Genomic DNA, 24,258 nt, shown 5'->3' with positions numbered 1-24,258 from the left:
AAGGAAATTATTCCCAGCACTTTCAACAGCATCGTAAAATAATTAGATAAATTCTGCTTTAATTTATATGTGTAAACCATTTATGTAATGTAATGTATTACGTTAACCAGTTATTTATTTAGCTATTTTGTAAATTGTTATGTTGTCAACACACTAGCATAATTTATATGTTTTTGTAAAATTTTCGGCGCTATTTGTCTATTTAATATGTAATTCTAATTGTAAAAATGTTGTAATGACTGTTTGTGCCAAAATAAACAAAATAATAAAAACACGACACACACAGAAGTGCGCGCGCGTACTCTCAATGTGTGTGAGTATGTGACATTGCATTTTCTGAAATTTTATTTAATTCGATGATTTTGCTTACATTTACTGTAACGATCAAATATTATCAATGCATGAGCTGAAAATTTCGTATTTTTTCATTTAAGTAAGCATCCCAATGAGGAAAAGGTTAAAAAAAAAATAGTCAAAATGTAAAAAAAAACCAATAACATTTATTGTTTAAACTCAAACTGGAGGCATATATACCTTTTTGTAGGTATGTGAATTCCGCTAATGCGAAATTTAAACCTATTTATTTTACTATATTTACACAATTTAATAATTTTTACCTTAAAATAATTTTTACATTAAAAAAGTGTCAGATCGTGAAAGAAACAAAATAACAAAAACATCTTATATTACATATCAACAAGTTAGGCGACACTGACTAAAAGGTACGGTGTATATGGTTGGAACTCATGTAACTGATTCGAGATCAGATGGTGCTCAGTGAACGCTCGGTCTTCTTTCACTTTCAGCAATATTAAATCCATAACTGCACGAGCATCTTCTAAAGCGGAATGGCCCGCACTGCTTTGCTGTATTTTTCGTCCCAAATATTCTTCAGAAAGAACACGCAGAGAGCGACGCATCGGCAATCCTCTAGCATGGGGATACATCGCACAGGTATCAACGACTGCTGTATGCAATAATTTCAACACTTTGAAATCATTCTCCAGGGCATGTCCAACCAATATCGTATCCGTGCCAACAAATTCAAGAAGATCATTCTGTACATCTCGCAGTGTCTTGGTCGCGTGCTGCAAGTTGCGCGGCCTGATGCCCGAGAATCTAGTGTTATAACACAGTATAGACGAACTTGGTCTCACATAAGTTTGGTACACAAGTTGGCCATTTACATCTACGACCGCCACACTAGCTAACTCCAGTCCTGCGGTTGTATAACACATCTCTGTGTCTATTGCATACACCCCTCCGCGGTGCGAGCGTGGCCGAACATATCCTTCGAGTGGTCCATTCATACCAGGATTAGTTCCGTTCCATACATGAAAAATGCTTAAAGCGCAACCTTTGGAACCAAAACCTTCGTTGCAGCAAGCGTAATATCCATCCGCTGCACGACCCCAATGATAGGAGCAGAAGCCCTGGGTTAAATATTCACCGTCACGGGTCATATGAAACACTTTACGACAGCGAACACATAAATGTTCCACTTCTTCAGTTGCTTTTTCACTGTCCAAGCGCGGAGTAGATCCCGTTGAAATTACGCCACTGTTAGTTTCCGAACCAGGTATAAATTCAGGCGCATTCACATTCCAGGAGGTGAATATTGTAGGTCGTGGCGGCGGCGCATTCATGTACATCACAGCTTTTGTAGAGTTTGGCTCGATTTCTACGGGGTAACCAAGCTCCCACATCTGTGTACGCGAAAGCAGATGGGGTTGTAGGGCTGCTGTTAGTTCCTCCATTAAGATGGTCTGCGCAGACGGCGGTGAAGGCGGCCACGGCGACGCCGACATATCATTCTTGATCTGTTGCCAACGGTCTGCGGTGCTGGCGTTGTCTGCTGTCGATATGGCACCCTCCTCTTGACATAACGAACCGTAATATTGCTCACAAAAGTGTTGCATTTTCATTCGCTGCTTAACAGTTAAAAGTGATAGATTTGAGCTCTGAGGTTACTACGTGTGGACACTTGGGACGCTTACTAGTGTACTGAACCTGAACGCTTACTGTTCTTTCGCATTTCGCTAGCGAATGCCCCCGCCCGCGCGACGCCCCCGCCACGTGTGCGAACTGTAAGGGCCGCACACGCAGGAGGGGGGGGAGAAGCCGAAAGCGACCGAACCCCAATCCGAGCCGGCCTCCCACCAGCGGGCGGACTCCCGCGCGTCGTCCGGGCTCCGGAATGGAGCCCCTCCCGGGAAGGGGTAGGTGCGGGTCTCCCGCACCCCTCCCCCGACCTCGCCCTAACGCATACGCGCGTTTTTCACGCGCCTGCCGCCGCCGTCTCCGCCGCTGCTGTCGCCGCTGACCTTACTGCCGCTGATGCCGCCGCCGCAGAGATGAATGTCAACACGGCGACGACAACGACCGCAGCAACATCCCATGTAGCCGCCGCCGTCACCGCCGCCGTCACCACCACCGTCACCACCGCCACCACCGCCGCCACTTCTTCTGCCGCCGACGCCGCCGCCGCCGCCACCTCCGCCGCCGCCAGCGCCGTCACCACGGCCACCGCCGCCTCCGCGGCAGTCAGGACCGCCTTCGCCGCTGCCGCCGCCGCATCCACACCCGCGCCCCTCGCGTCCCTGTCCCCAAAGGGATGGATGAAGAGGGACGCGGAGATTCTCGTCCGGCTGGTGAAGGGGAACTGGCTGTCGCCGGGGTTGGCCCAGTGGATGGCCGTATACCTGCGCCTCAAAGAAAATGAGGTGCGGGGGGTTGCCATCAGATCGTCCGCTGAAAGCGGCCGAGTGGATGCGTTTTCTTCACCCTCCTGGCCCGGACTCCCAACTGCCAGGAGGTGTACGCCATCAAGCCTATGACTATGTTCATCACAGTAACAGCCCGCGCACTGTATAAATATGTCAGGAAAATTGACTAACTTAAGCATTTTATTACATTCATTTTGGTACAATATTTTTTCATTATCGGTTCTATGACCCCATCCAAATTTATTCTTCACAGTGTTTGTTTGTGAATGGTTCAGTTTTTTGCTAACTATATTGAGATTACATTGTAATATTAGGGGCAAATGATCTGACCATAAGACATCATACCTGACATACACATCTATAGGTATATACAAAACAAAGTCGGCTTTGTTACAACACTTATAACTCGAGATCTGCTGGACCAATTTTCATGGTTTTTGATTTGTTGGATTTGTCTCCGCCCCGAATAGCAGAATATATCTTAAAAATACTGAAAAATTGACGAATACTTGAAAAATGCGTTATTTTCCCTAAAAGATCTTTAATTTCGGAGCTGTCAAATATTAGTGTCAAAATCTGTAAGTAATGATTGGCATTTATGAGTCATGTGGCATGAATGTGTGGGCATTGATGATTCAGTCACCTTCGTTCCATTATACCTATATTAGATTCGAGCTTTTACATATCTCTTTAGCAATAAAATTTTAAATATTCCGAATTCCGGTGGAATTCCGACGGTTCCGTTACGGTTTACAACACTTACTGGATAGCCCGTGTAAATAGGGCCTATCCTGCGGGGAGCGTAACCGAAAAGAAAAGTATGAGAAAAAGGAAATGGAAAGATATAATATTATTCAAGGCTAGACGACCGTATAACTAGGCAGTTTAAAAGATACTCACCAACATCCACCGTGCAGGAGAAATCCTCGCAGTGAGGCTGACCAGGGCTCTGGGAGGCTTCTAAGTTCTGCCGGCCGGCTATTGTAAAGTCCTTGAATATTACTGATTACACCAAATGTCTGTATGTTCACTTCACAAATCGAAGTAGTATAATGACTAACGACTAAATAAAACTCATAAATTAACAGTTCCAGTCGAAGATCAATTAAAAGAACGGAGAAGAGAAAAATTCGGAAGATTCCGACATTAAAGATATTGGCATGTTTTTAAAAAGAAAAACAACACACTATCGCTCATGTGGCCAGTCAGACGCTAACCAAAGAGGCCTTCCGCATTAGGTTTTTAGAAGGAGGTACCTCGCCACTACCTAGATGGTGCTAGCCTTGAATGAAAAACCTAAAGATATGGGTAAATAAAAATAAAATTGAAAAGATGGGACATATCGGTCCAAACATTCTCCCCGGCTTGGAAGTTCAAAGAACTTTCAAAGAAAATTAAGTTCGATTATAGGTATTAATTATTGAAATATATGTTAAGAGAGAACGTGGCTAAACCAAGAGACAATTAAACCATTAACGTAATTTAAAATTAAAGTATAATGCAAATGTATTTGAAGTGATTTATTGAGTTGATAAAGGATATAATTTAACAACCGGTCTTTTATATACACCATATTTTGTTTTAACTAAGGCAACTCTGACAATTCCATCATTGCCCGGATATACTTTTGTGATTAAATCTATAGGCCAAGTAAATGGAGCGAAGTGAATGAGATGAGACCCGAAATAAGTATTACTTTTTTTAAGTTTAAATCTTACGACAGTTCTAGCATCTAATATCCCGAACTTTAGTTTAAGAATGTAAATAATTAAACCGAAACAAAGAATTATCAGCTTTGATTAACTTTATATGCTTATAGAAAAGGACACTGTGAACGACACGTTGTAAAAGTATTTCACATATTAAATGTGCCTTAATATTTATAACTGACACCTTCTTTTTGAAACGCAATATATAAAACGTAGTACGCAAAAGTTTCTCCCAGGAAGAAAAACGTTTAGAGAACTCATATAAAACAATCTTCAGCGATTCATTTTGATAAGTTAAAACATTGACTTTGAGTTCAGATAAAGAATCCATATTTGGTGGGTTGATAAACCAAGGAAGGTAATTCCACCACAAGCTATTGGAAATCAATAATTCAGCATATAGTATGACTGGGGCATTAGTACACCTTGAACATCGAGTGAGCGAGCTACAATAGAGAGGATATTCCTCTTAGTACATTTATCATGTACATCGCAAACAGTAACAAACAACTTGTCATCACCAGGCTCCCACGCGAGACCTAACACCTTGGAAAAATTCCCCCCATTAGAAATATTCACCGTACTTCGGTGAAACTCGGGTAAGTGGGACAACAGCTCAGAAGAGTTGCTAGTCGACTTGACAAGGTCGAAAGATCCTGCCTTAAATAGGGAAACCAATTGTTTGGACAAAGAAACTGCAATTTTATCATTAGGCACTGAATAAACTAAATCGTCTATATGAAGCCTACTCTTAGAAGCAGCGACTGCTTCAGGAAACTCATGAGACGTACCCTCGGCTAACTGCTTAACAGTTCTCATAGTGAGATAAAGGCTTGACTTCAGTCCAAAAGGTAAAGGACTGAATTGAAAAGCACGATTAGGTTCGTTCTCATTGAACCGAAACAAAATACGCCAATATTTCCGATCATTTTCGGGATTTTTAATTTGTAAATACATTTGTTTCATATCAGCCGTCATAGTTATTGGAAACAATCGAAAATCAATAAGTAATAAAAATATGTCCGCCTGTAAATTAGGGCCAACGTTAAAGATATCATTCAGAGAAAGACCAGTATGAGTTTTAACAGTAGGATCCAAAACTATACGAGGCATAGGCTTGTTGCTTGGCTGCACGAATAACCCCGTGGTGAGGAATGTAATAGCCCTCAACATTTAAAGAAGATTGGGGAACTTCAGATAAATAGTCATTATCGATGTAATCATGCATTACAGATGTGTAATTCTCCCTTAACCCGGGAGTATGTTTAAATTTTCGCTCTAAAGCCATAAATCGACGAAGAGCAATAGCCCTTGAATTACCTAATTCTGAAGGCGTGCGACAGAACGGCAGAGAAACGGAATAGCGACCACACTTGTCACGTGACACTGAAGATGTGAACAAATTCTCACATTCAGTTTCTTCCGGACTTAAATATTTAATCTGCGGTATCTCCTCTGACTCCCTAAATTTCTGAAGGACATCGTTAAGAGCGAACCCAGTGAACGAAGGAACAGAGGATGTTTTGGGTACATCACCCATCAAAAGGTAGTAGGTAGGTAGTCAATACAGCGGGTGGCGCGCTAGTGCCTGATTCAACTCTGTCACCTAGGTAAATATAGGGGAATAGCTGAGCGCCAAGGATTAAGTGTATATCCCCGGGAATGTTCCAGGTAAGGTCAGCCAAACAAATATTTTCTAAATGAGTAAAATCCGATTTATCAATAAAACAGGATGGCATGGCAATTCATCCGTAAGACAATCAACCACTAATGCACTAATTTGGTATGACTGTTTGCTGTCTACACGAGACTCAATATTTAAAACAACATGCCCATGAATAGGACGTGTTGACATACCAATTCCCTTAACAAAAGAATTACTTAATGGAATTATTGGTAAGTTCAATAATTTGCAAGTGTCGGTTGTTATAAGGTTATTCATTGAAGCATTTTCAATTAAGCAACGAAGCAACATCTTACTCGCATCCCTACCCTTAGCGTAGACCTGTGCCGTAGCTAGCAAAATAGCGCTCGAATGCACTTTAGTATTAAAAGACATCGAAGCGGCATCGGTAAACAAAGATGACGTCATAGGGGCGGGTTGATACGGCGGGTTCTGCGCGCCAATGGCGGAGTTCATTCTCAGGTTCGAAACATTCTCTACGACCTGACAAGCGGGCCGCTGACTAGTGCACGCGCACTCGACTCGAGATGAAGAATCAGTTTTACCGACTTGCGAAGTTTGGAAATGAGTTTTGCTTTTAATAGCATTTTGCTCAGAATTATGTACTCTATCGAAATGCAACAAAGTATGGTGTCGCTTGTTACATAATCCGCAAACAGCTGACGAATTACAATTGGAAACAGTGTGGTTTAATCCACAACAGTTAACACAACCGTTCTTAGATTTAATAAAATCATATCTACTTTTGGGTGAATCTAAATTGCGGAAAGATGAACAGTGATACAAGGCATGCTTATTGCCATGACAACAAGGGCATTTCTCAAGTGACACGGAATCAACAGTGTTGTCACTATGAGACAACAACGTGTACGTATTCTTCTTACGCGAGTTATTAGAAGACTGAGAAAGAGGTTTATTGACGTTCGAATTTTTAGAGCTTAAATTATTTGAACGTTGTAATATTTAAACTTGATCACGAATAAATGTAACTAAATCATCAGAGGACGGTATTTCTTTCTCACGTACCGATAACTCGAAAGCTTGTACAGATTGTGTGTCTAAATTACGTAATGCACAATTAAGGAAAATAAAATCAGACAATTCCGAAATCCCTAACTGTTTTAATGCTAATATAGAAGCAGAGTATTTCTCAATGAATATCTCTAAGCTCTGTGCAGTATAAGAAGTATTTTTCAAATCAAAAATATTAGACAAATAATGTGCACCTAGCGTGCGTTTATCTTGGTATCGTTTAATTAAGCTATCCCATATTATTCTATAGGTTTCGCCAGTAGGTACGATTCCGGCCGTGATCTTGAGGGCGTTGTGCGTTAATTTACCTATTAAATATTGCACCCGCTGAGAATCTGACAATTGAGTATTATTGTGAATATTAGATTTAAATGACTCATAAAAAATAAGCCAGTTCTCAGTACGTCCATCGAAACTAGCGATCTCAACGGCAGGAAGTTTAATATGAGTTTTATACTTACATTTTGATACCGTGGGCTCCTTGACCTTGACTTCGTCATTTACGTTATTACGAACACGTTTGATACGACAGTACAAATCGTCAAAGACGGCCAACTCTTGATAATTAGGAACAAATTTAGGGTTATCTTCCAGCATTAGCAAATTAATTTTATCAATTATTTTTTCAAAATTACCACGCAAATCGTCAATTGTCTCTGACGTGGCCATGAAACTTTCACAGGATTTTAATGTATAACTAGTAACTTTCTTTGAAAGTTCAAATATATCACTAATACGGGAAAAAAGCATTTGTTTTTTAGAATTCAAAAGGGCAATTTCGGGATTATTCTCCATTACATCGGATAAAGCCATTATGGAGATAGAAATGAAATAAATGAAGTCTTGTGGTATTTCACAAAACCAATAAATAATTATTATTGATTATTTCGGTATAAAATAATATCAGAAAACCGAAAATAACGTTAAGGGGATATGATTAAAATTATGCAATTATGACAAATTTTATAATATGGCGACAGGTGAAATCACTTTGTCGAATTTCCGTACCAATAATTACGTACGAATAATAATTACGTACGAATACTCAACGAGGTATTTCCTACCTTATACGCATAAATTATCCTAATGAGAATAATATTAAATAAAGATGGAATAGTATTAAAATGAGAAAATGCTAATAATTATGCACTTTCTTTGGAAAACAAAATGGCGGTCGCCCTAAGGAATTTACGTGCCAATTATAGTTGCGCACTATATTTCAAAAGATTGACCTAAACCAGTTCGTATCCGTGCTACCCTCTTTAATACCTACTTCGATATTGCTGATTATCGTTATTAGCATCACATCTAGATGTATTCAAGCTATGAGATTCATTCAATGTTGAGTTATGAAATTGCTTAACTAACTGGCTTAACGTTGCATATGTACCTACTTGTAATGTTTTCAATCTCCGCTGACATTCGTGTAAGATCTTTCAACAGTTTAGTGCAGTCTAGATGATCAAATGTGACCGGCGGGGGTTTTTCCAGTTGTCTCGCAACAAACACCGGCAGATTTTCTGGATCTGTTGATTTGAACAGCATAATTGTGTCATCCATATTACGGGATTCTTTTCCTTTTCTTTTTCGCTGTATTTTGCGTCGCTCCGTAGGTACTTACTGCACTAAATAGCAACTACTTTGAGTTTTTTATTTTTTTTACCCGTAAAAGCCGACACACAAATTCTCACTAGAGACTCCCCATCTATTAACGATATTTTATTTTGAATATACGATAACATTTCATCAATCACTATATTACAAACGTTACACTTAACTATGTCCGTCATTTTTACGTAAATTACGATAGCTCCGTACAAAAATCTTAAATCTTTGAAAAATCTTAAAATCTTTGAAAAAATTGTCACTATGCAGCTATTTGATGCTCTGAAGAACGTTATATCTCCTAACCAGCATGGATTTTTCAAAAGTAGAAGCGTAGAAACTAATATGGCTGCTTTTGTTGATCATCTGTCAAATGCTATGGAAAAAGATATGCAGATAGATGTCGTGTACACTGACTTTTCTAAAGCATTTGATAAAATCAGCCATAATTCATTAATTTTAAAACTTGGGAAAATCGGTGTGCATGGCAACTTACTCAGGTGGGTCGACTCTTATATAAGAAATCGAAGTCAGGCTGTATGTGTTAAAGGGTTTTGTTCTGGTTTCTTGCCTATCCCGTCAGGTGTACCACAAGGTTCTCACTTAGGACCGTTACTGTTTACTGTATATATTAATGATTTGGAGGTTTATCTCGAAAATACTAATCAACTATTCTACACTGACGATACAAAAATTTTTCGAGTTGTTGCTAGTGTTGATGATTGTAATAAGATCCAACAAGATTTAGATTCACTGTGCGGGTATTGTGGTCATAATCAGTTATTCCTAAATATCGAAAAGTGCCGGGTGATAACATATACTCGTAAAAAGAATTGTATTAAATATAATTATAATCTTAATCATACTCCGTTGACCAGGGTTGACTCACTTCGAGATTTAGGAATCATGATGGACAGTAAACTAAGCTTTAAAAATCATTATGATCACATTATCCGCGGAGCTTTCAAAAATCTCGGCTTTATTAATAGAATCTCCAAGCCCTTTAAAAATCGTGACACTATCAAGATCCTCTATTTCAGCTTTGTAAGATCCATTTTGGACTTTTGCAGTAGCATCTGGAATCTTAATTATCAGGTTGATGTGGATGCAATTGAGAGAGTGCAAAAGAAATTTTTGAAGATTCTTAACTTTAGAACATGCTTAATAAATACCTCTTGCAATGATTCCCTTGTTCACCATAAGCTACTTTCCCTAGAAGATCGTCGAACTCAATTCGACATAACATTTTTGTACAAAATTCTTAACAGTTTCGTGGATTCTCCTACTCTTTTGTCAAAGATTAATTTCATTAGTAAAGCTCGTCTTCCGGTTCGTAACACTCGTCATCTAAACATATTTGTGCCACCTCGCTTTCTCAAGAACTACACTCGAATAAATTTCTTCTACCGCAGTTTGAAACGCTATAACAAGGACTTCACTGACATTGACCTTTTCTCGCAATCGCTGCAGACTCTAAAAAGGAAATTATTCCCAGCACTTTCAACAGCATCGTAAAATAATTAGATAAATTCTGCTTTAATTTATATGTGTAAACCATTTATGTAATGTAATGTATTACGTTAACCAGTTATTTATTTAGCTATTTTGTAAATTGTTATGTTGTCAACACACTAGCATAATTTATATGTTTTTGTAAAATTTTCGGCGCTATTTGTCTATTTAATATGTAATTCTAATTGTAAAAATGTTGTAATGACTGTTTGTGCCAAAATAAACAAAATAATAAAATAATAAAAACACGACACACACAGAAGTGCGCGCGCGTACTCTCAATGTGTGTGAGTATGTGACATTGCATTTTCTGAAATTTAATTTAATTCGATGATTTTGCTTACATTTACTGTAACGATCAAATATTATCAATGCATGAGCTGAAAATTTCGTATTTTTTCATTTAAGTAAGCATCCCAATGAGGAAAAGGTTAAAAAAAAAATAGTCAAAATGTAAAAAAAAACCAATAACATTTATTGTTTAAACTCAAACTGGAGGCATATATACCTTTTTGTAGGTATGTGAATTCCGCTAATGCGAAATTTAAACCTATTTATTTTACTATATTTACACAATTTAATAATTTTTACCTTAAAATAATTTTTACATTAAAAAAGTGTCAGATCGTGAAAGAAACAAAATAACAAAAACATCTTATATTACATATCAACAAGTTAGGCGACACTGACTAAAAGGTACGGTGTATATGGTTGGAACTCATGTAACTGATTCGAGATCAGATGGTGCTCAGTGAACGCTCGGTCTTCTTTCACTTTCAGCAATATTAAATCCATAACTGCACGAGCATCTTCTAAAGCGGAATGGCCCGCACTGCTTTGCTGTATTTTTCGTCCCAAATATTCTTCAGAAAGAACACGCAGAGAGCGACGCATCGGCAATCCTCTAGCATGGGGATACATCGCACAGGTATCAACGACTGCTGTATGCAATAATTTCAACACTTTGAAATCATTCTCCAGGGCATGTCCAACCAATATCGTATCCGTGCCAACAAATTCAAGAAGATCATTCTGTACATCTCGCAGTGTCTTGGTCGCGTGCTGCAAGTTGCGCGGCCTGATGCCCGAGAATCTAGTGTTATAACACAGTATAGACGAACTTGGTCTCACATAAGTTTGGTACACAAGTTGGCCATTTACATCTACGACCGCCACACTAGCTAACTCCAGTCCTGCGGTTGTATAACACATCTCTGTGTCTATTGCATACACCCCTCCGCGGTGCGAGCGTGGCCGAACATATCCTTCGAGTGGTCCATTCATACCAGGATTAGTTCCGTTCCATACATGAAAAATGCTTAAAGCGCAACCTTTGGAACCAAAACCTTCGTTGCAGCAAGCGTAATATCCATCCGCTGCACGACCCCAATGATAGGAGCAGAAGCCCTGGGTTAAATATTCACCGTCACGGGTCATATGAAACACTTTACGACAGCGAACACATAAATGTTCCACTTCTTCAGTTGCTTTTTCACTGTCCAAGCGCGGAGTAGATCCCGTTGAAATTACGCCACTGTTAGTTTCCGAACCAGGTATAAATTCAGGCGCATTCACATTCCAGGAGGTGAATATTGTAGGTCGTGGCGGCGGCGCATTCATGTACATCACAGCTTTTGTAGAGTTTGGCTCGATTTCTACGGGGTAACCAAGCTCCCACATCTGTGTACGCGAAAGCAGATGGGGTTGTAGGGCTGCTGTTAGTTCCTCCATTAAGATGGTCTGCGCAGACGGCGGTGAAGGCGGCCACGGCGACGCCGACATATCATTCTTGATCTGTTGCCAACGGTCTGCGGTGCTGGCGTTGTCTGCTGTCGATATGGCACCCTCCTCTTGACATAACGAACCGTAATATTGCTCACAAAAGTGTTGCATTTTCATTCGCTGCTTAACAGTTAAAAGTGATAGATTTGAGCTCTGAGGTTACTACGTGTGGACACTTGGGACGCTTACTAGTGTACTGAACCTGAACGCTTACTGTTCTTTCGCATTTCGCTAGCGAATGCCCCCGCCCGCGCGACGCCCCCGCCACGTGTGCGAACTGTAAGGGCCGCACACGCAGGAGGGGGGGGAGAAGCCGAAAGCGACCGAACCCCAATCCGAGCCGGCCTCCCACCAGCGGGCGGACTCCCGCGCGTCGTCCGGGCTCCGGAATGGAGCCCCTCCCGGGAAGGGGTAGGTGCGGGTCTCCCGCACCCCTCCCCCGACCTCGCCCTAACGCATACGCGCGTTTTTCACTCGCCTGCCGCCGCCGTCTCCGCCGCTGCTGTCGCCGCTGACCTTACTGCCGCTGATGCCGCCGCCGCAGAGATGAATGTCAACACGGCGACGACAACGACCGCAGCAACATCCCATGTAGCCGCCGCCGTCACCGCCGCCGTCACCACCACCGTCACCACCGCCACCACCGCCGCCACTTCTTCTGCCGCCGACGCCGCCGCCGCCGCCACCTCCGCCGCCGCCAGCGCCGTCACCACGGCCACCGCCGCCTCCGCGGCAGTCAGGACCGCCTTCGCCGCTGCCGCCGCCGCATCCACACCCGCGCCCCTCGCGTCCCTGCCCCCAAAGGGATGGATGAAGAGGGACGCGGAGATTCTCGTCCGGCTGGTGAAGGGGAACTGGCTGTCGCCGGGGTTGGCCCAGTGGATGGCCGTATACCTGCGCCTCAAAGAAAATGAGGTGCGGGGGGTTGCCATCAGATCGTCCGCTGAAAGCGGCCGAGTGGATGCGTTTTCTTCACCCTCCTGGCCCGGACTCCCAACTGCCAGGAGGTGTACGCCATCAAGCCTATGACTATGTTCATCACAGTAACAGCCCGCGCACTGTATAAATATGTCAGGAAAATTGACTAACTTAAGCATTTTATTACATTCATTTTGGTACAATATTTTTTCATTATCGGTTCTATGACCCCATCCAAATTTATTCTTCACAGTGTTTGTTTGTGAATGGTTCAGTTTTTTGCTAACTATATTGAGATTACATTGTAATATTAGGGGCAAATGATCTGACCATAAGACATCATACCTGACATACACATCTATATATACAAAACAAAGTCGGCTTTGTTACAACACTTATAACTCGAGATCTGCTGGACCAATTTTCATGGTTTTTGATTTGTTGGATTTGTCTCCGCCCCGAATAGCAGAATATATCTTAAAAATACTGAAAAATTGACGAATACTTGAAAAATGCGTTATTTTCCCTAAAAGATCTTTAATTTCGGAGCTGTCAAATATTAGTGTCAAAATCTGTAAGTAATGATTGGCATTTATGAGTCATGTGGCATGAATGTGTGGGCATTGATGATTCAGTCACCTTCGTTCCATTATACCTATATTAGATTCGAGCTTTTACATATCTCTTTAGCAATAAAATTTTAAATATTCCGAATTCCGGTGGAATTCCGACGGTTCCGTTACGGTTTACAACACTTACTGGATAGCCCGTGTAAATAGGGCCTATCCTGCGGGGAGCGTAACCGAAAAGAAAAGTATGAGAAAAAGGAAATGGAAAGATATAATATTATTCAAGGCTAGACGACCGTATAACTAGGCAGTTTAAAAGATACTCACCAACATCCACCGTGCAGGAGAAATCCTCGCAGTGAGGCTGACCAGGGCTCTGGGAGGCTTCTAAGTTCTGCCGGCCGGCTATTGTAAAGTCCTTGAATATTACTGATTACACCAAATGTCTGTATGTTCACTTCACAAATCGAAGTAGTATAATGACTAACGACTAAATAAAACTCATAAATTAACAGTTCCAGTCGAAGATCAATTAAAAGAACGGAGAAGAGAAAAATTCGGAAGATTCCGACATTAAAGATATTGGCATGTTTTTAAAAAGAAAAACAACACACTATCGCTCATGTGGCCAGTCAGACGCTAACCAAAGAGGCCTTCCGCATTAGGTTTTTAGAAGGAGGTACCTCGCCACTACCTAGATGGTGCTAGCCTTGAATGAAAAACCTAAAGATATGGGTAAATAAAAATAAAATTGAAAAGATGGGACATATCGGTCCAAACATTCTCCCCGGCTTGGAAGTTCAAAGAACTTTCAAAGAAAATTAAGTTCGATTATAGGTATTAATTATTGAAATATATGTTAAGAGAGAACGTGGCTAAACCAAGAGACAATTAAACCATTAACGTAATTTAAAATTAAAGTATAATGCAAATGTATTTGAAGTGATTTATTGAGTTGATAAAGGATATAATTTAACAACCGGTCTTTTATATACACCATATTTTGTTTTAACTAAGGCAACTCTGACAATTCCATCATTGCCCGGATATACTTTTGTGATTAAATCTATAGGCCAAGTAAATGGAGCGAAGTGAATGAGATGAGACCCGAAATAAGTATTACTTTTTTTAAGTTTAAATCTTACGACAGTTCTAGCATCTAATATCCCGAACTTTAGTTTAAGAATGTAAATAATTAAACCGAAACAAAGAAGTTTATCAGCTTTGATTAACTTTATATGCTTATAGAAAAGGACACTGTGAACGACACGTTGTAAAAGTATTTCACATATTAAATGTGCCTTAATATTTATAACTGACACCTTCTTTTTGAAACGCAATATATAAAACGTAGTACGCAAAAGTTTCTCCCAGGAAGAAAAACGTTTAGAGAACTCATATAAAACAATCTTCAGCGATTCATTTTGATAAGTTAAAACATTGACTTTGAGTTCAGATAAAGAATCCATATTTGGTGGGTTGATAAACCAAGGAAGGTAATTCCACCACAAGCTATTGGAAATCAATAATTCAGCATATAGTATGACTGGGGCATTTACACCTTGAACATCGAGTGAGCGAGCTACAATAGAGAGGATATTCCTCTTAGTACATTTATCATGTACATCGCAAACAGTAACAAACAACTTGTCATCACCAGGCTCCCACGCGAGACCTAACACCTTGGAAAAATTCCCCCCATTAGAAATATTCACCGTACTTCGGTGAAACTCGGGTAAGTGGGACAACAGCTCAGAAGAGTTGCTAGTCGACTTGACAAGGTCGAAAGATCCTGCCTTAAATAGGGAAACCAATTGTTTGGACAAAGAAACTGCAATTTTATCATTAGGCACTGAATAAACTAAATCGTCTATATGAAGCCTACTCTTAGAAGCAGCGACTGCTTCAGGAAACTCATGAGACGTACCCTCGGCTAACTGCTTAACAGTTCTCATAGTGAGATAAAGGCTTGACTTCAGTCCAAAAGGTAAAGGACTGAATTGAAAAGCACGATTAGGTTCGTTCTCATTGAACCGAAACAAAATACGCCAATATTTCCGATCATTTTCGGGATTTTTAATTTGTAAATACATTTGTTTCATATCAGCCGTCATAGTTATTGGAAACAATCGAAAATCAATAAGTAATAAAAATATGTCCGCCTGTAAATTAGGGCCAACGTTAAAGATATCATTCAGAGAAAGACCAGTATGAGTTTTAACAGTAGGATCCAAAACTATACGAGGCATAGGCTTGTTGCTTGGCTGCACGAATAACCCCGTGGTGAGGAATGTAATAGCCCTCAACATTTAAAGAAGATTGGGGAACTTCAGATAAATAGTCATTATCGATGTAATCATGCATTACAGATGTGTAATTCTCCCTTAACCCGGGAGTATGTTTAAATTTTCGCTCTAAAGCCATAAATCGACGAAGAGCAATAGCCCTTGAATTACCTAATTCTGAAGGCGTGCGACAGAACGGCAGAGAAACGGAATAGCGACCACACTTGTCACGTGACACTGAAGATGTGAACAAATTCTCACATTCAGTTTCTTCCGGACTTAAATATTTAATCTGCGGTATCTCCTCTGACTCCCTAAATTTCTGAAGGACATCGTTAAGAGCGAACCCAGTGAACGAAGGAACAGAGGATGTTTTGGGTACATCACCCATCAAAAGGTAGTAGGTAGGTAGTCAATACAGCGGGTGGCGCGCTAGTGCCTGATTCAACTCTGTCACCTAGGTAAATATAGGGGAATAGCTGAGCGCCAAGGATTAAGTGTATATCCCCGGGAATGTTCCAGGTAAGGTCAGCCAAACAAATATTTTCTAAATGAGTAAAATCCGATTTATCAATAAAACAGGATGGCATGGCAATTCATCCGTAAGACAATCAACCACTAATGCACTAATTTGGTATGACTGTTTGCTGTCTACACGAGACTCAATATTTAAAACAACATGCCCATGAATAGGACGTGTTGACATACCAATTCCCTTAACAAAAGAATTACTTAATGGAATTATTGGTAAGTTCAATAATTTGCAAGTGTCGGTTGTTATAAGGTTATTCATTGAAGCATTTTCAATTAAGCAACGAAGCAACATCTTACTCGCATCCCTACCCTTAGCGTAGACCTGTGCCGTAGCTAGCAAAATAGCGCTCGAATGCACTTTAGTATTAAAAGACATCGAAGCGGCATCGGTAAACAAAGATGACGTCATAGGGGCGGGTTGATACGGCGGGTTCTGCGCGCCAATGGCGGAGTTCATTCTCAGGTTCGAAACATTCTCTACGACCTGACAAGCGGGCCGCTGACTAGTGCACGCGCACTCGACTCGAGATGAAGAATCAGTTTTACCGACTTGCGAAGTTTGGAAATGAGTTTTGCTTTTAATAGCATTTTGCTCAGAATTATGTACTCTATCGAAATGCAACAAAGTATGGTGTCGCTTGTTACATAATCCGCAAACAGCTGACGAATTACAATTGGAAACAGTGTGGTTTAATCCACAACAGTTAACACAACCGTTCTTAGATTTAATAAAATCATATCTACTTTTGGGTGAATCTAAATTGCGGAAAGATGAACAGTGATACAAGGCATGCTTATTGCCATGACAACAAGGGCATTTCTCAAGTGACACGGAATCAACAGTGTTGTCACTATGAGACAACAACGTGTACGTATTCTTCTTACGCGAGTTATTAGAAGACTGAGAAAGAGGTTTATTGACGTTCGAATTTTTAGAGCTTAAATTATTTGAACGTTGTAATATTTAAACTTGATCACGAATAAATGTAACTAAATCATCAGAGGACGGTATTTCTTTCTCACGTACCGATAACTCGAAAGCTTGTACAGATTGTGTGTCTAAATTACGTAATGCACAATTAAGGAAAATAAAATCAGACAATTCCGAAATCCCTAACTGTTTTAATGCTAATATAGAAGCAGAGTATTTCTCAATGAATATCTCTAAGCTCTGTGCAGTATAAGAAGTATTTTTCAAATCAAAAATATTAGACAAATAATGTGCACCTAGCGTGCGTTTATCTTGGTATCGTTTAACTAAGCTATCCCATATTATTCTATAGGTTTCGCCAGTAGGTACGATTCCGGCCGTGATCTTGAGGGCGTTGTGCGTTAATTTACCTATTAAATATTGCACCCGCTGAGAATCTGACAATTGAGTATTATTGTGAATATTAGATTTAAATGACTCATAAAAAATAAGCCAGTTCTCAGTACGTCCATCGAAACTAGCGATCTCAACGGCAGGAAGTTTAATATGAGTTTTATACTTACATTTTGATACCGTGGGCTCCTTGACCTTGACTTCGTCATTTACGTTATTACGAACACGTTTGATACGACAGTACAAATCGTCAAAGACGGCCAACTCTTGATAATTAGGAACAAATTTAGGGTTATCTTCCAGCATTAGCAAATTAATTTTATCAATTATTTTTTCAAAATTACCACGCAAATCGTCAATTGTCTCTGACGTGGCCATGAAACTTTCACAGGATTTTAATGTATAACTAGTAACTTTCTTTGAAAGTTCAAATATATCACTAATACGGGAAAAAAGCATTTGTTTTTTAGAATTCAAAAGGGCAATTTCGGGATTATTCTCCATTACATCGGATAAAGCCATTATGGAGATAGAAATGAAATAAATGAAGTCTTGTGGTATTTCACAAAACCAATAAATAATTATTATTGATTATTTCGGTATAAAATAATATCAGAAAACCGAAAATAACGTTAAGGGGATATGATTAAAATTATGCAATTATGACAAATTTTATAATATGGCGACAGGTGAAATCACTTTGTCGAATTTCCGTACCAATAATTACGTACGAATAATAATTACGTACGAATACTCAACGAGGTATTTCCTACCTTATACGCATAAATTATCCTAATGAGAATAATATTAAATAAAGATGGAATAGTATTAAAATGAGAAAATGCTAATAATTATGCACTTTCTTTGGAAAACAAAATGGCGGTCGCCCTAAGGAATTTACGTGCCAATTATAGTTACGCACTATATTTCAAAAGATTGACCTAAACCAGTTCGTATCCGTGCTACCCTCTTTAATACCTACTTCGATATTGCTGATTATCGTTATTAGCATCACATCTAGATGTATTCAAGCTATGAGATTCATTCAATGTTGAGTTATGAAATTGCTTAACTAACTGGCTTAACGTTGCATATGTACCTACTTGTAATGTTTTCAATCTCCGCTGACATTCGTGTAAGATCTTTCAACAGTTTAGTGCAGTCTAGATGATCAAATGTGACCGGCGGGGGTTTTTCCAGTTGTCTCGCAACAAACACCGGCAGATTTTCTGGATCTGTTGATTTGAACAGCATAATTGTGTCATCCATATTACGGGATTCTTTTCCTTTTCTTTTTCGCTGTATTTTGCGTCGCTCCGTAGGTACTTACTGCACTAAATAGCAACTACTTTGAGTTTTTTATTTTTTTTACCCGTAAAAGCCGACACACAAATTCTCACTAGAGACTCCCCATCTATTAACGATATTTTATTTTGAATATACGATAACATTTCATCAATCACTATATTACAAACGTTACACTTAACTATGTCCGTCATTTTTACGTAAATTACGATAGCTCCGTACAAAAATCTTAAATCTTTGAAAAATCTTAAAATCTTTGAAAAAATTGTCACTATGCAGCTATTTGATGCTCTGAAGAACGTTATATCTCCTAACCAGCATGGATTTTTCAAAAGTAGAAGCGTAGAAACTAATATGGCTGCTTTTGTTGATCATCTGTCAAATGCTATGGAAAAAGATATGCAGATAGATGTCGTGTACACTGACTTTTCTAAAGCATTTGATAAAATCAGCCATAATTCATTAATTTTAAAACTTGGGAAAATCGGTGTGCATGGCAACTTACTCAGGTGGGTCGACTCTTATATAAGAAATCGAAGTCAGGCTGTATGTGTTAAAGGGTTTTGTTCTGGTTTCTTGCCTATCCCGTCAGGTGTACCACAAGGTTCTCACTTAGGACCGTTACTGTTTACTGTATATATTAATGATTTGGAGGTTTATCTCGAAAATACTAATCAACTATTCTACACTGACGATACAAAAATTTTTCGAGTTGTTGCTAGTGTTGATGATTGTAATAAGATCCAACAAGATTTAGATTCACTGTGCGGGTATTGTGGTCATAATCAGTTATTCCTAAATATCGAAAAGTGCCGGGTGATAACATATACTCGTAAAAAGAATTGTATTAAATATAATTATAATCTTAATCATACTCCGTTGACCAGGGTTGACTCACTTCGAGATTTAGGAATCATGATGGACAGTAAACTAAGCTTTAAAAATCATTATGATCACATTATCCGCGGAGCTTTCAAAAATCTCGGCTTTATTAATAGAATCTCCAAGCCCTTTAAAAATCGTGACACTATCAAGATCCTCTATTTCAGCTTTGTAAGATCCATTTTGGACTTTTGCAGTAGCATCTGGAATCTTAATTATCAGGTTGATGTGGATGCAATTGAGAGAGTGCAAAAGAAATTTTTGAAGATTCTTAACTTTAGAACATGCTTAATAAATACCTCTTGCAATGATTCCCTTGTTCACCATAAGCTACTTTCCCTAGAAGATCGTCGAACTCAATTCGACATAACATTTTTGTACAAAATTCTTAACAGTTTCGTGGATTCTCCTACTCTTTTGTCAAAGATTAATTTCATTAGTAAAGCTCGTCTTCCGGTTCGTAACACTCGTCATCTAAACATATTTGTGCCACCTCGCTTTCTCAAGAACTACACTCGAATAAATTTCTTCTACCGCAGTTTGAAACGCTATAACAAGGACTTCACTGACATTGACCTTTTCTCGCAATCGCTGCAGACTCTAAAAAGGAAATTATTCCCAGCACTTTCAACAGCATCGTAAAATAATTAGATAAATTCTGCTTTAATTTATATGTGTAAACCATTTATGTAATGTAATGTATTACGTTAACCAGTTATTTATTTAGCTATTTTGTAAATTGTTATGTTGTCAACACACTAGCATAATTTATATGTTTTTGTAAAATTTTCGGCGCTATTTGTCTATTTAATATGTAATTCTAATTGTAAAAATGTTGTAATGACTGTTTGTGCCAAAATAAACAAAATAATAAAATAATAAAAACACGACACACACAGAAGTGCGCGCGCGTACTCTCAATGTGTGTGAGTATGTGACATTGCATTTTCTGAAATTTAATTTAATTCGATGATTTTGCTTACATTTACTGTAACGATCAAATATTATCAATGCATGAGCTGAAAATTTCGTATTTTTTCATTTAAGTAAGCATCCCAATGAGGAAAAGGTTAAAAAAAAAATAGTCAAAATGTAAAAAAAAACCAATAACATTTATTGTTTAAACTCAAACTGGAGGCATATATACCTTTTTGTAGGTATGTGAATTCCGCTAATGCGAAATTTAAACCTATTTATTTTACTATATTTACACAATTTAATAATTTTTACCTTAAAATAATTTTTACATTAAAAAAGTGTCAGATCGTGAAAGAAACAAAATAACAAAAACATCTTATATTACATATCAACAAGTTAGGCGACACTGACTAAAAGGTACGGTGTATATGGTTGGAACTCATGTAACTGATTCGAGATCAGATGGTGCTCAGTGAACGCTCGGTCTTCTTTCACTTTCAGCAATATTAAATCCATAACTGCACGAGCATCTTCTAAAGCGGAATGGCCCGCACTGCTTTGCTGTATTTTTCGTCCCAAATATTCTTCAGAAAGAACACGCAGAGAGCGACGCATCGGCAATCCTCTAGCATGGGGATACATCGCACAGGTATCAACGACTGCTGTATGCAATAATTTCAACACTTTGAAATCATTCTCCAGGGCATGTCCAACCAATATCGTATCCGTGCCAACAAATTCAAGAAGATCATTCTGTACATCTCGCAGTGTCTTGGTCGCGTGCTGCAAGTTGCGCGGCCTGATGCCCGAGAATCTAGTGTTATAACACAGTATAGACGAACTTGGTCTCACATAAGTTTGGTACACAAGTTGGCCATTTACATCTACGACCGCCACACTAGCTAACTCCAGTCCTGCGGTTGTATAACACATCTCTGTGTCTATTGCATACACCCCTCCGCGGTGCGAGCGTGGCCGAACATATCCTTCGAGTGGTCCATTCATACCAGGATTAGTTCCGTTCCATACATGAAAAATGCTTAAAGCGCAACCTTTGGAACCAAAACCTTCGTTGCAGCAAGCGTAATATCCATCCGCTGCACGACCCCAATGATAGGAGCAGAAGCCCTGGGTTAAATATTCACCGTCACGGGTCATATGAAACACTTTACGACAGCGAACACATAAATGTTCCACTTCTTCAGTTGCTTTTTCACTGTCCAAGCGCGGAGTAGATCCCGTTGAAATTACGCCACTGTTAGTTTCCGAACCAGGTATAAATTCAGGCGCATTCACATTCCAGGAGGTGAATATTGTAGGTCGTGGCGGCGGCGCATTCATGTACATCACAGCTTTTGTAGAGTTTGGCTCGATTTCTACGGGGTAACCAAGCTCCCACATCTGTGTACGCGAAAGCAGATGGGGTTGTAGGGCTGCTGTTAGTTCCTCCATTAAGATGGTCTGCGCAGACGGCGGTGAAGGCGGCCACGGCGACGCCGACATATCATTCTTGATCTGTTGCCAACGGTCTGCGGTGCTGGCGTTGTCTGCTGTCGATATGGCACCCTCCTCTTGACATAACGAACCGTAATATTGCTCACAAAAGTGTTGCATTTTCATTCGCTGCTTAACAGTTAAAAGTGATAGATTTGAGCTCTGAGGTTACTACGTGTGGACACTTGGGACGCTTACTAGTGTACTGAACCTGAACGCTTACTGTTCTTTCGCATTTCGCTAGCGAATGCCCCCGCCCGCGCGACGCCCCCGCCACGTGTGCGAACTGTAAGGGCCGCACACGCAGGAGGGGGGGGAGAAGCCGAAAGCGACCGAACCCCAATCCGAGCCGGCCTCCCACCAGCGGGCGGACTCCCGCGCGTCGTCCGGGCTCCGGAATGGAGCCCCTCCCGGGAAGGGGTAGGTGCGGGTCTCCCGCACCCCTCCCCCGACCTCGCCCTAACGCATACGCGCGTTTTTCACGCGCCTGCCGCCGCCGTCTCCGCCGCTGCTGTCGCCGCTGACCTTACTGCCGCTGATGCCGCCGCCGCAGAGATGAATGTCAACACGGCGACGACAACGACCGCAGCAACATCCCATGTAGCCGCCGCCGTCACCGCCGCCGTCACCACCACCGTCACCACCGCCACCACCGCCGCCACTTCTTCTGCCGCCGACGCCGCCGCCGCCGCCACCTCCGCCGCCGCCAGCGCCGTCACCACGGCCACCGCCGCCTCCGCGGCAGTCAGGACCGCCTTCGCCGCTGCCGCCGCCGCATCCACACCCGCGCCCCTCGCGTCCCTGTCCCCAAAGGGATGGATGAAGAGGGACGCGGAGATTCTCGTCCGGCTGGTGAAGGGGAACTGGCTGTCGCCGGGGTTGGCCCAGTGGATGGCCGTATACCTGCGCCTCAAAGAAAATGAGGTGCGGGGGGTTGCCATCAGATCGTCCGCTGAAAGCGGCCGAGTGGATGCGTTTTCTTCACCCTCCTGGCCCGGACTCCCAACTGCCAGGAGGTGTACGCCATCAAGCCTATGACTATGTTCATCACAGTAACAGCCCGCGCACTGTATAAATATGTCAGGAAAATTGACTAACTTAAGCATTTTATTACATTCATTTTGGTACAATATTTTTTCATTATCGGTTCTATGACCCCATCCAAATTTATTCTTCACAGTGTTTGTTTGTGAATGGTTCAGTTTTTTGCTAACTATATTGAGATTACATTGTAATATTAGGGGCAAATGATCTGACCATAAGACATCATACCTGACATACACATCTATATATACAAAACAAAGTCGGCTTTGTTACAACACTTATAACTCGAGATCTGCTGGACCAATTTTCATGGTTTTTGATTTGTTGGATTTGTCTCCGCCCCGAATAGCAGAATATATCTTAAAAATACTGAAAAATTGACGAATACTTGAAAAATGCGTTATTTTCCCTAAAAGATCTTTAATTTCGGAGCTGTCAAATATTAGTGTCAAAATCTGTAAGTAATGATTGGCATTTATGAGTCATGTGGCATGAATGTGTGGGCATTGATGATTCAGTCACCTTCGTTCCATTATACCTATATTAGATTCGAGCTTTTACATATCTCTTTAGCAATAAAATTTTAAATATTCCGAATTCCGGTGGAATTCCGACGGTTCCGTTACGGTTTACAACACTTACTGGATAGCCCGTGTAAATAGGGCCTATCCTGCGGGGAGCGTAACCGAAAAGAAAAGTATGAGAAAAAGGAAATGGAAAGATATAATATTATTCAAGGCTAGACGACCGTATAACTAGGCAGTTTAAAAGATACTCACCAACATCCACCGTGCAGGAGAAATCCTCGCAGTGAGGCTGACCAGGGCTCTGGGAGGCTTCTAAGTTCTGCCGGCCGGCTATTGTAAAGTCCTTGAATATTACTGATTACACCAAATGTCTGTATGTTCACTTCACAAATCGAAGTAGTATAATGA

General features: G+C 40.4%; 4 protein-coding genes across 4 annotated transcripts in view; all 4 read right to left on the bottom strand.

Annotated features, from left to right (window-relative positions):
• The window catches only part of LOC106132098 (transducin beta-like protein 2), a 178,945-nt gene that overhangs the window by 90,824 nt on the left and 63,863 nt on the right, over window positions 1–24,258 (bottom strand). The gene's annotated exons all lie outside the window — the stretch shown is intronic.
• LOC132902401 (exonuclease GOR-like) lies at window positions 702–1,948 on the bottom strand. The gene has a single exon (XM_060947369.1). It carries the CDS (start codon window positions 1,923–1,925, stop codon window positions 702–704), a length of 1,224 nt encoding a protein of 407 aa, XP_060803352.1. The 5' UTR covers window positions 1,926–1,948.
• LOC132902400 (exonuclease GOR-like) lies at window positions 10,944–12,190 on the bottom strand. The gene has a single exon (XM_060947368.1). It carries the CDS (start codon window positions 12,165–12,167, stop codon window positions 10,944–10,946), a length of 1,224 nt encoding a protein of 407 aa, XP_060803351.1. The 5' UTR covers window positions 12,168–12,190.
• Window positions 21,182–22,428, bottom strand: LOC132902399 (exonuclease GOR-like). The gene has a single exon (XM_060947367.1). It carries the CDS (start codon window positions 22,403–22,405, stop codon window positions 21,182–21,184), a length of 1,224 nt encoding a protein of 407 aa, XP_060803350.1. The 5' UTR covers window positions 22,406–22,428.

This window comes from Amyelois transitella, chromosome 13, assembly GCF_032362555.1.
Source record: "Amyelois transitella isolate CPQ chromosome 13, ilAmyTran1.1, whole genome shotgun sequence".
Lineage (NCBI taxonomy): Eukaryota > Metazoa > Arthropoda > Insecta > Lepidoptera > Pyralidae > Amyelois > Amyelois transitella.
This window is presented reverse-complemented; position numbering and strand designations above follow the sequence as displayed.

What these genes read in the sequence shown, in the direction of transcription:
- LOC132902401 (XM_060947369.1), bottom strand. Translation starts at nt 1,925, where the DNA reads ATGAAAATGCAACACTTTTGTGAGCAATATTACGGTTCGTTATGTCAA.
- LOC132902400 (XM_060947368.1), bottom strand. Translation starts at nt 12,167, where the DNA reads ATGAAAATGCAACACTTTTGTGAGCAATATTACGGTTCGTTATGTCAA.
- LOC132902399 (XM_060947367.1), bottom strand. Translation starts at nt 22,405, where the DNA reads ATGAAAATGCAACACTTTTGTGAGCAATATTACGGTTCGTTATGTCAA.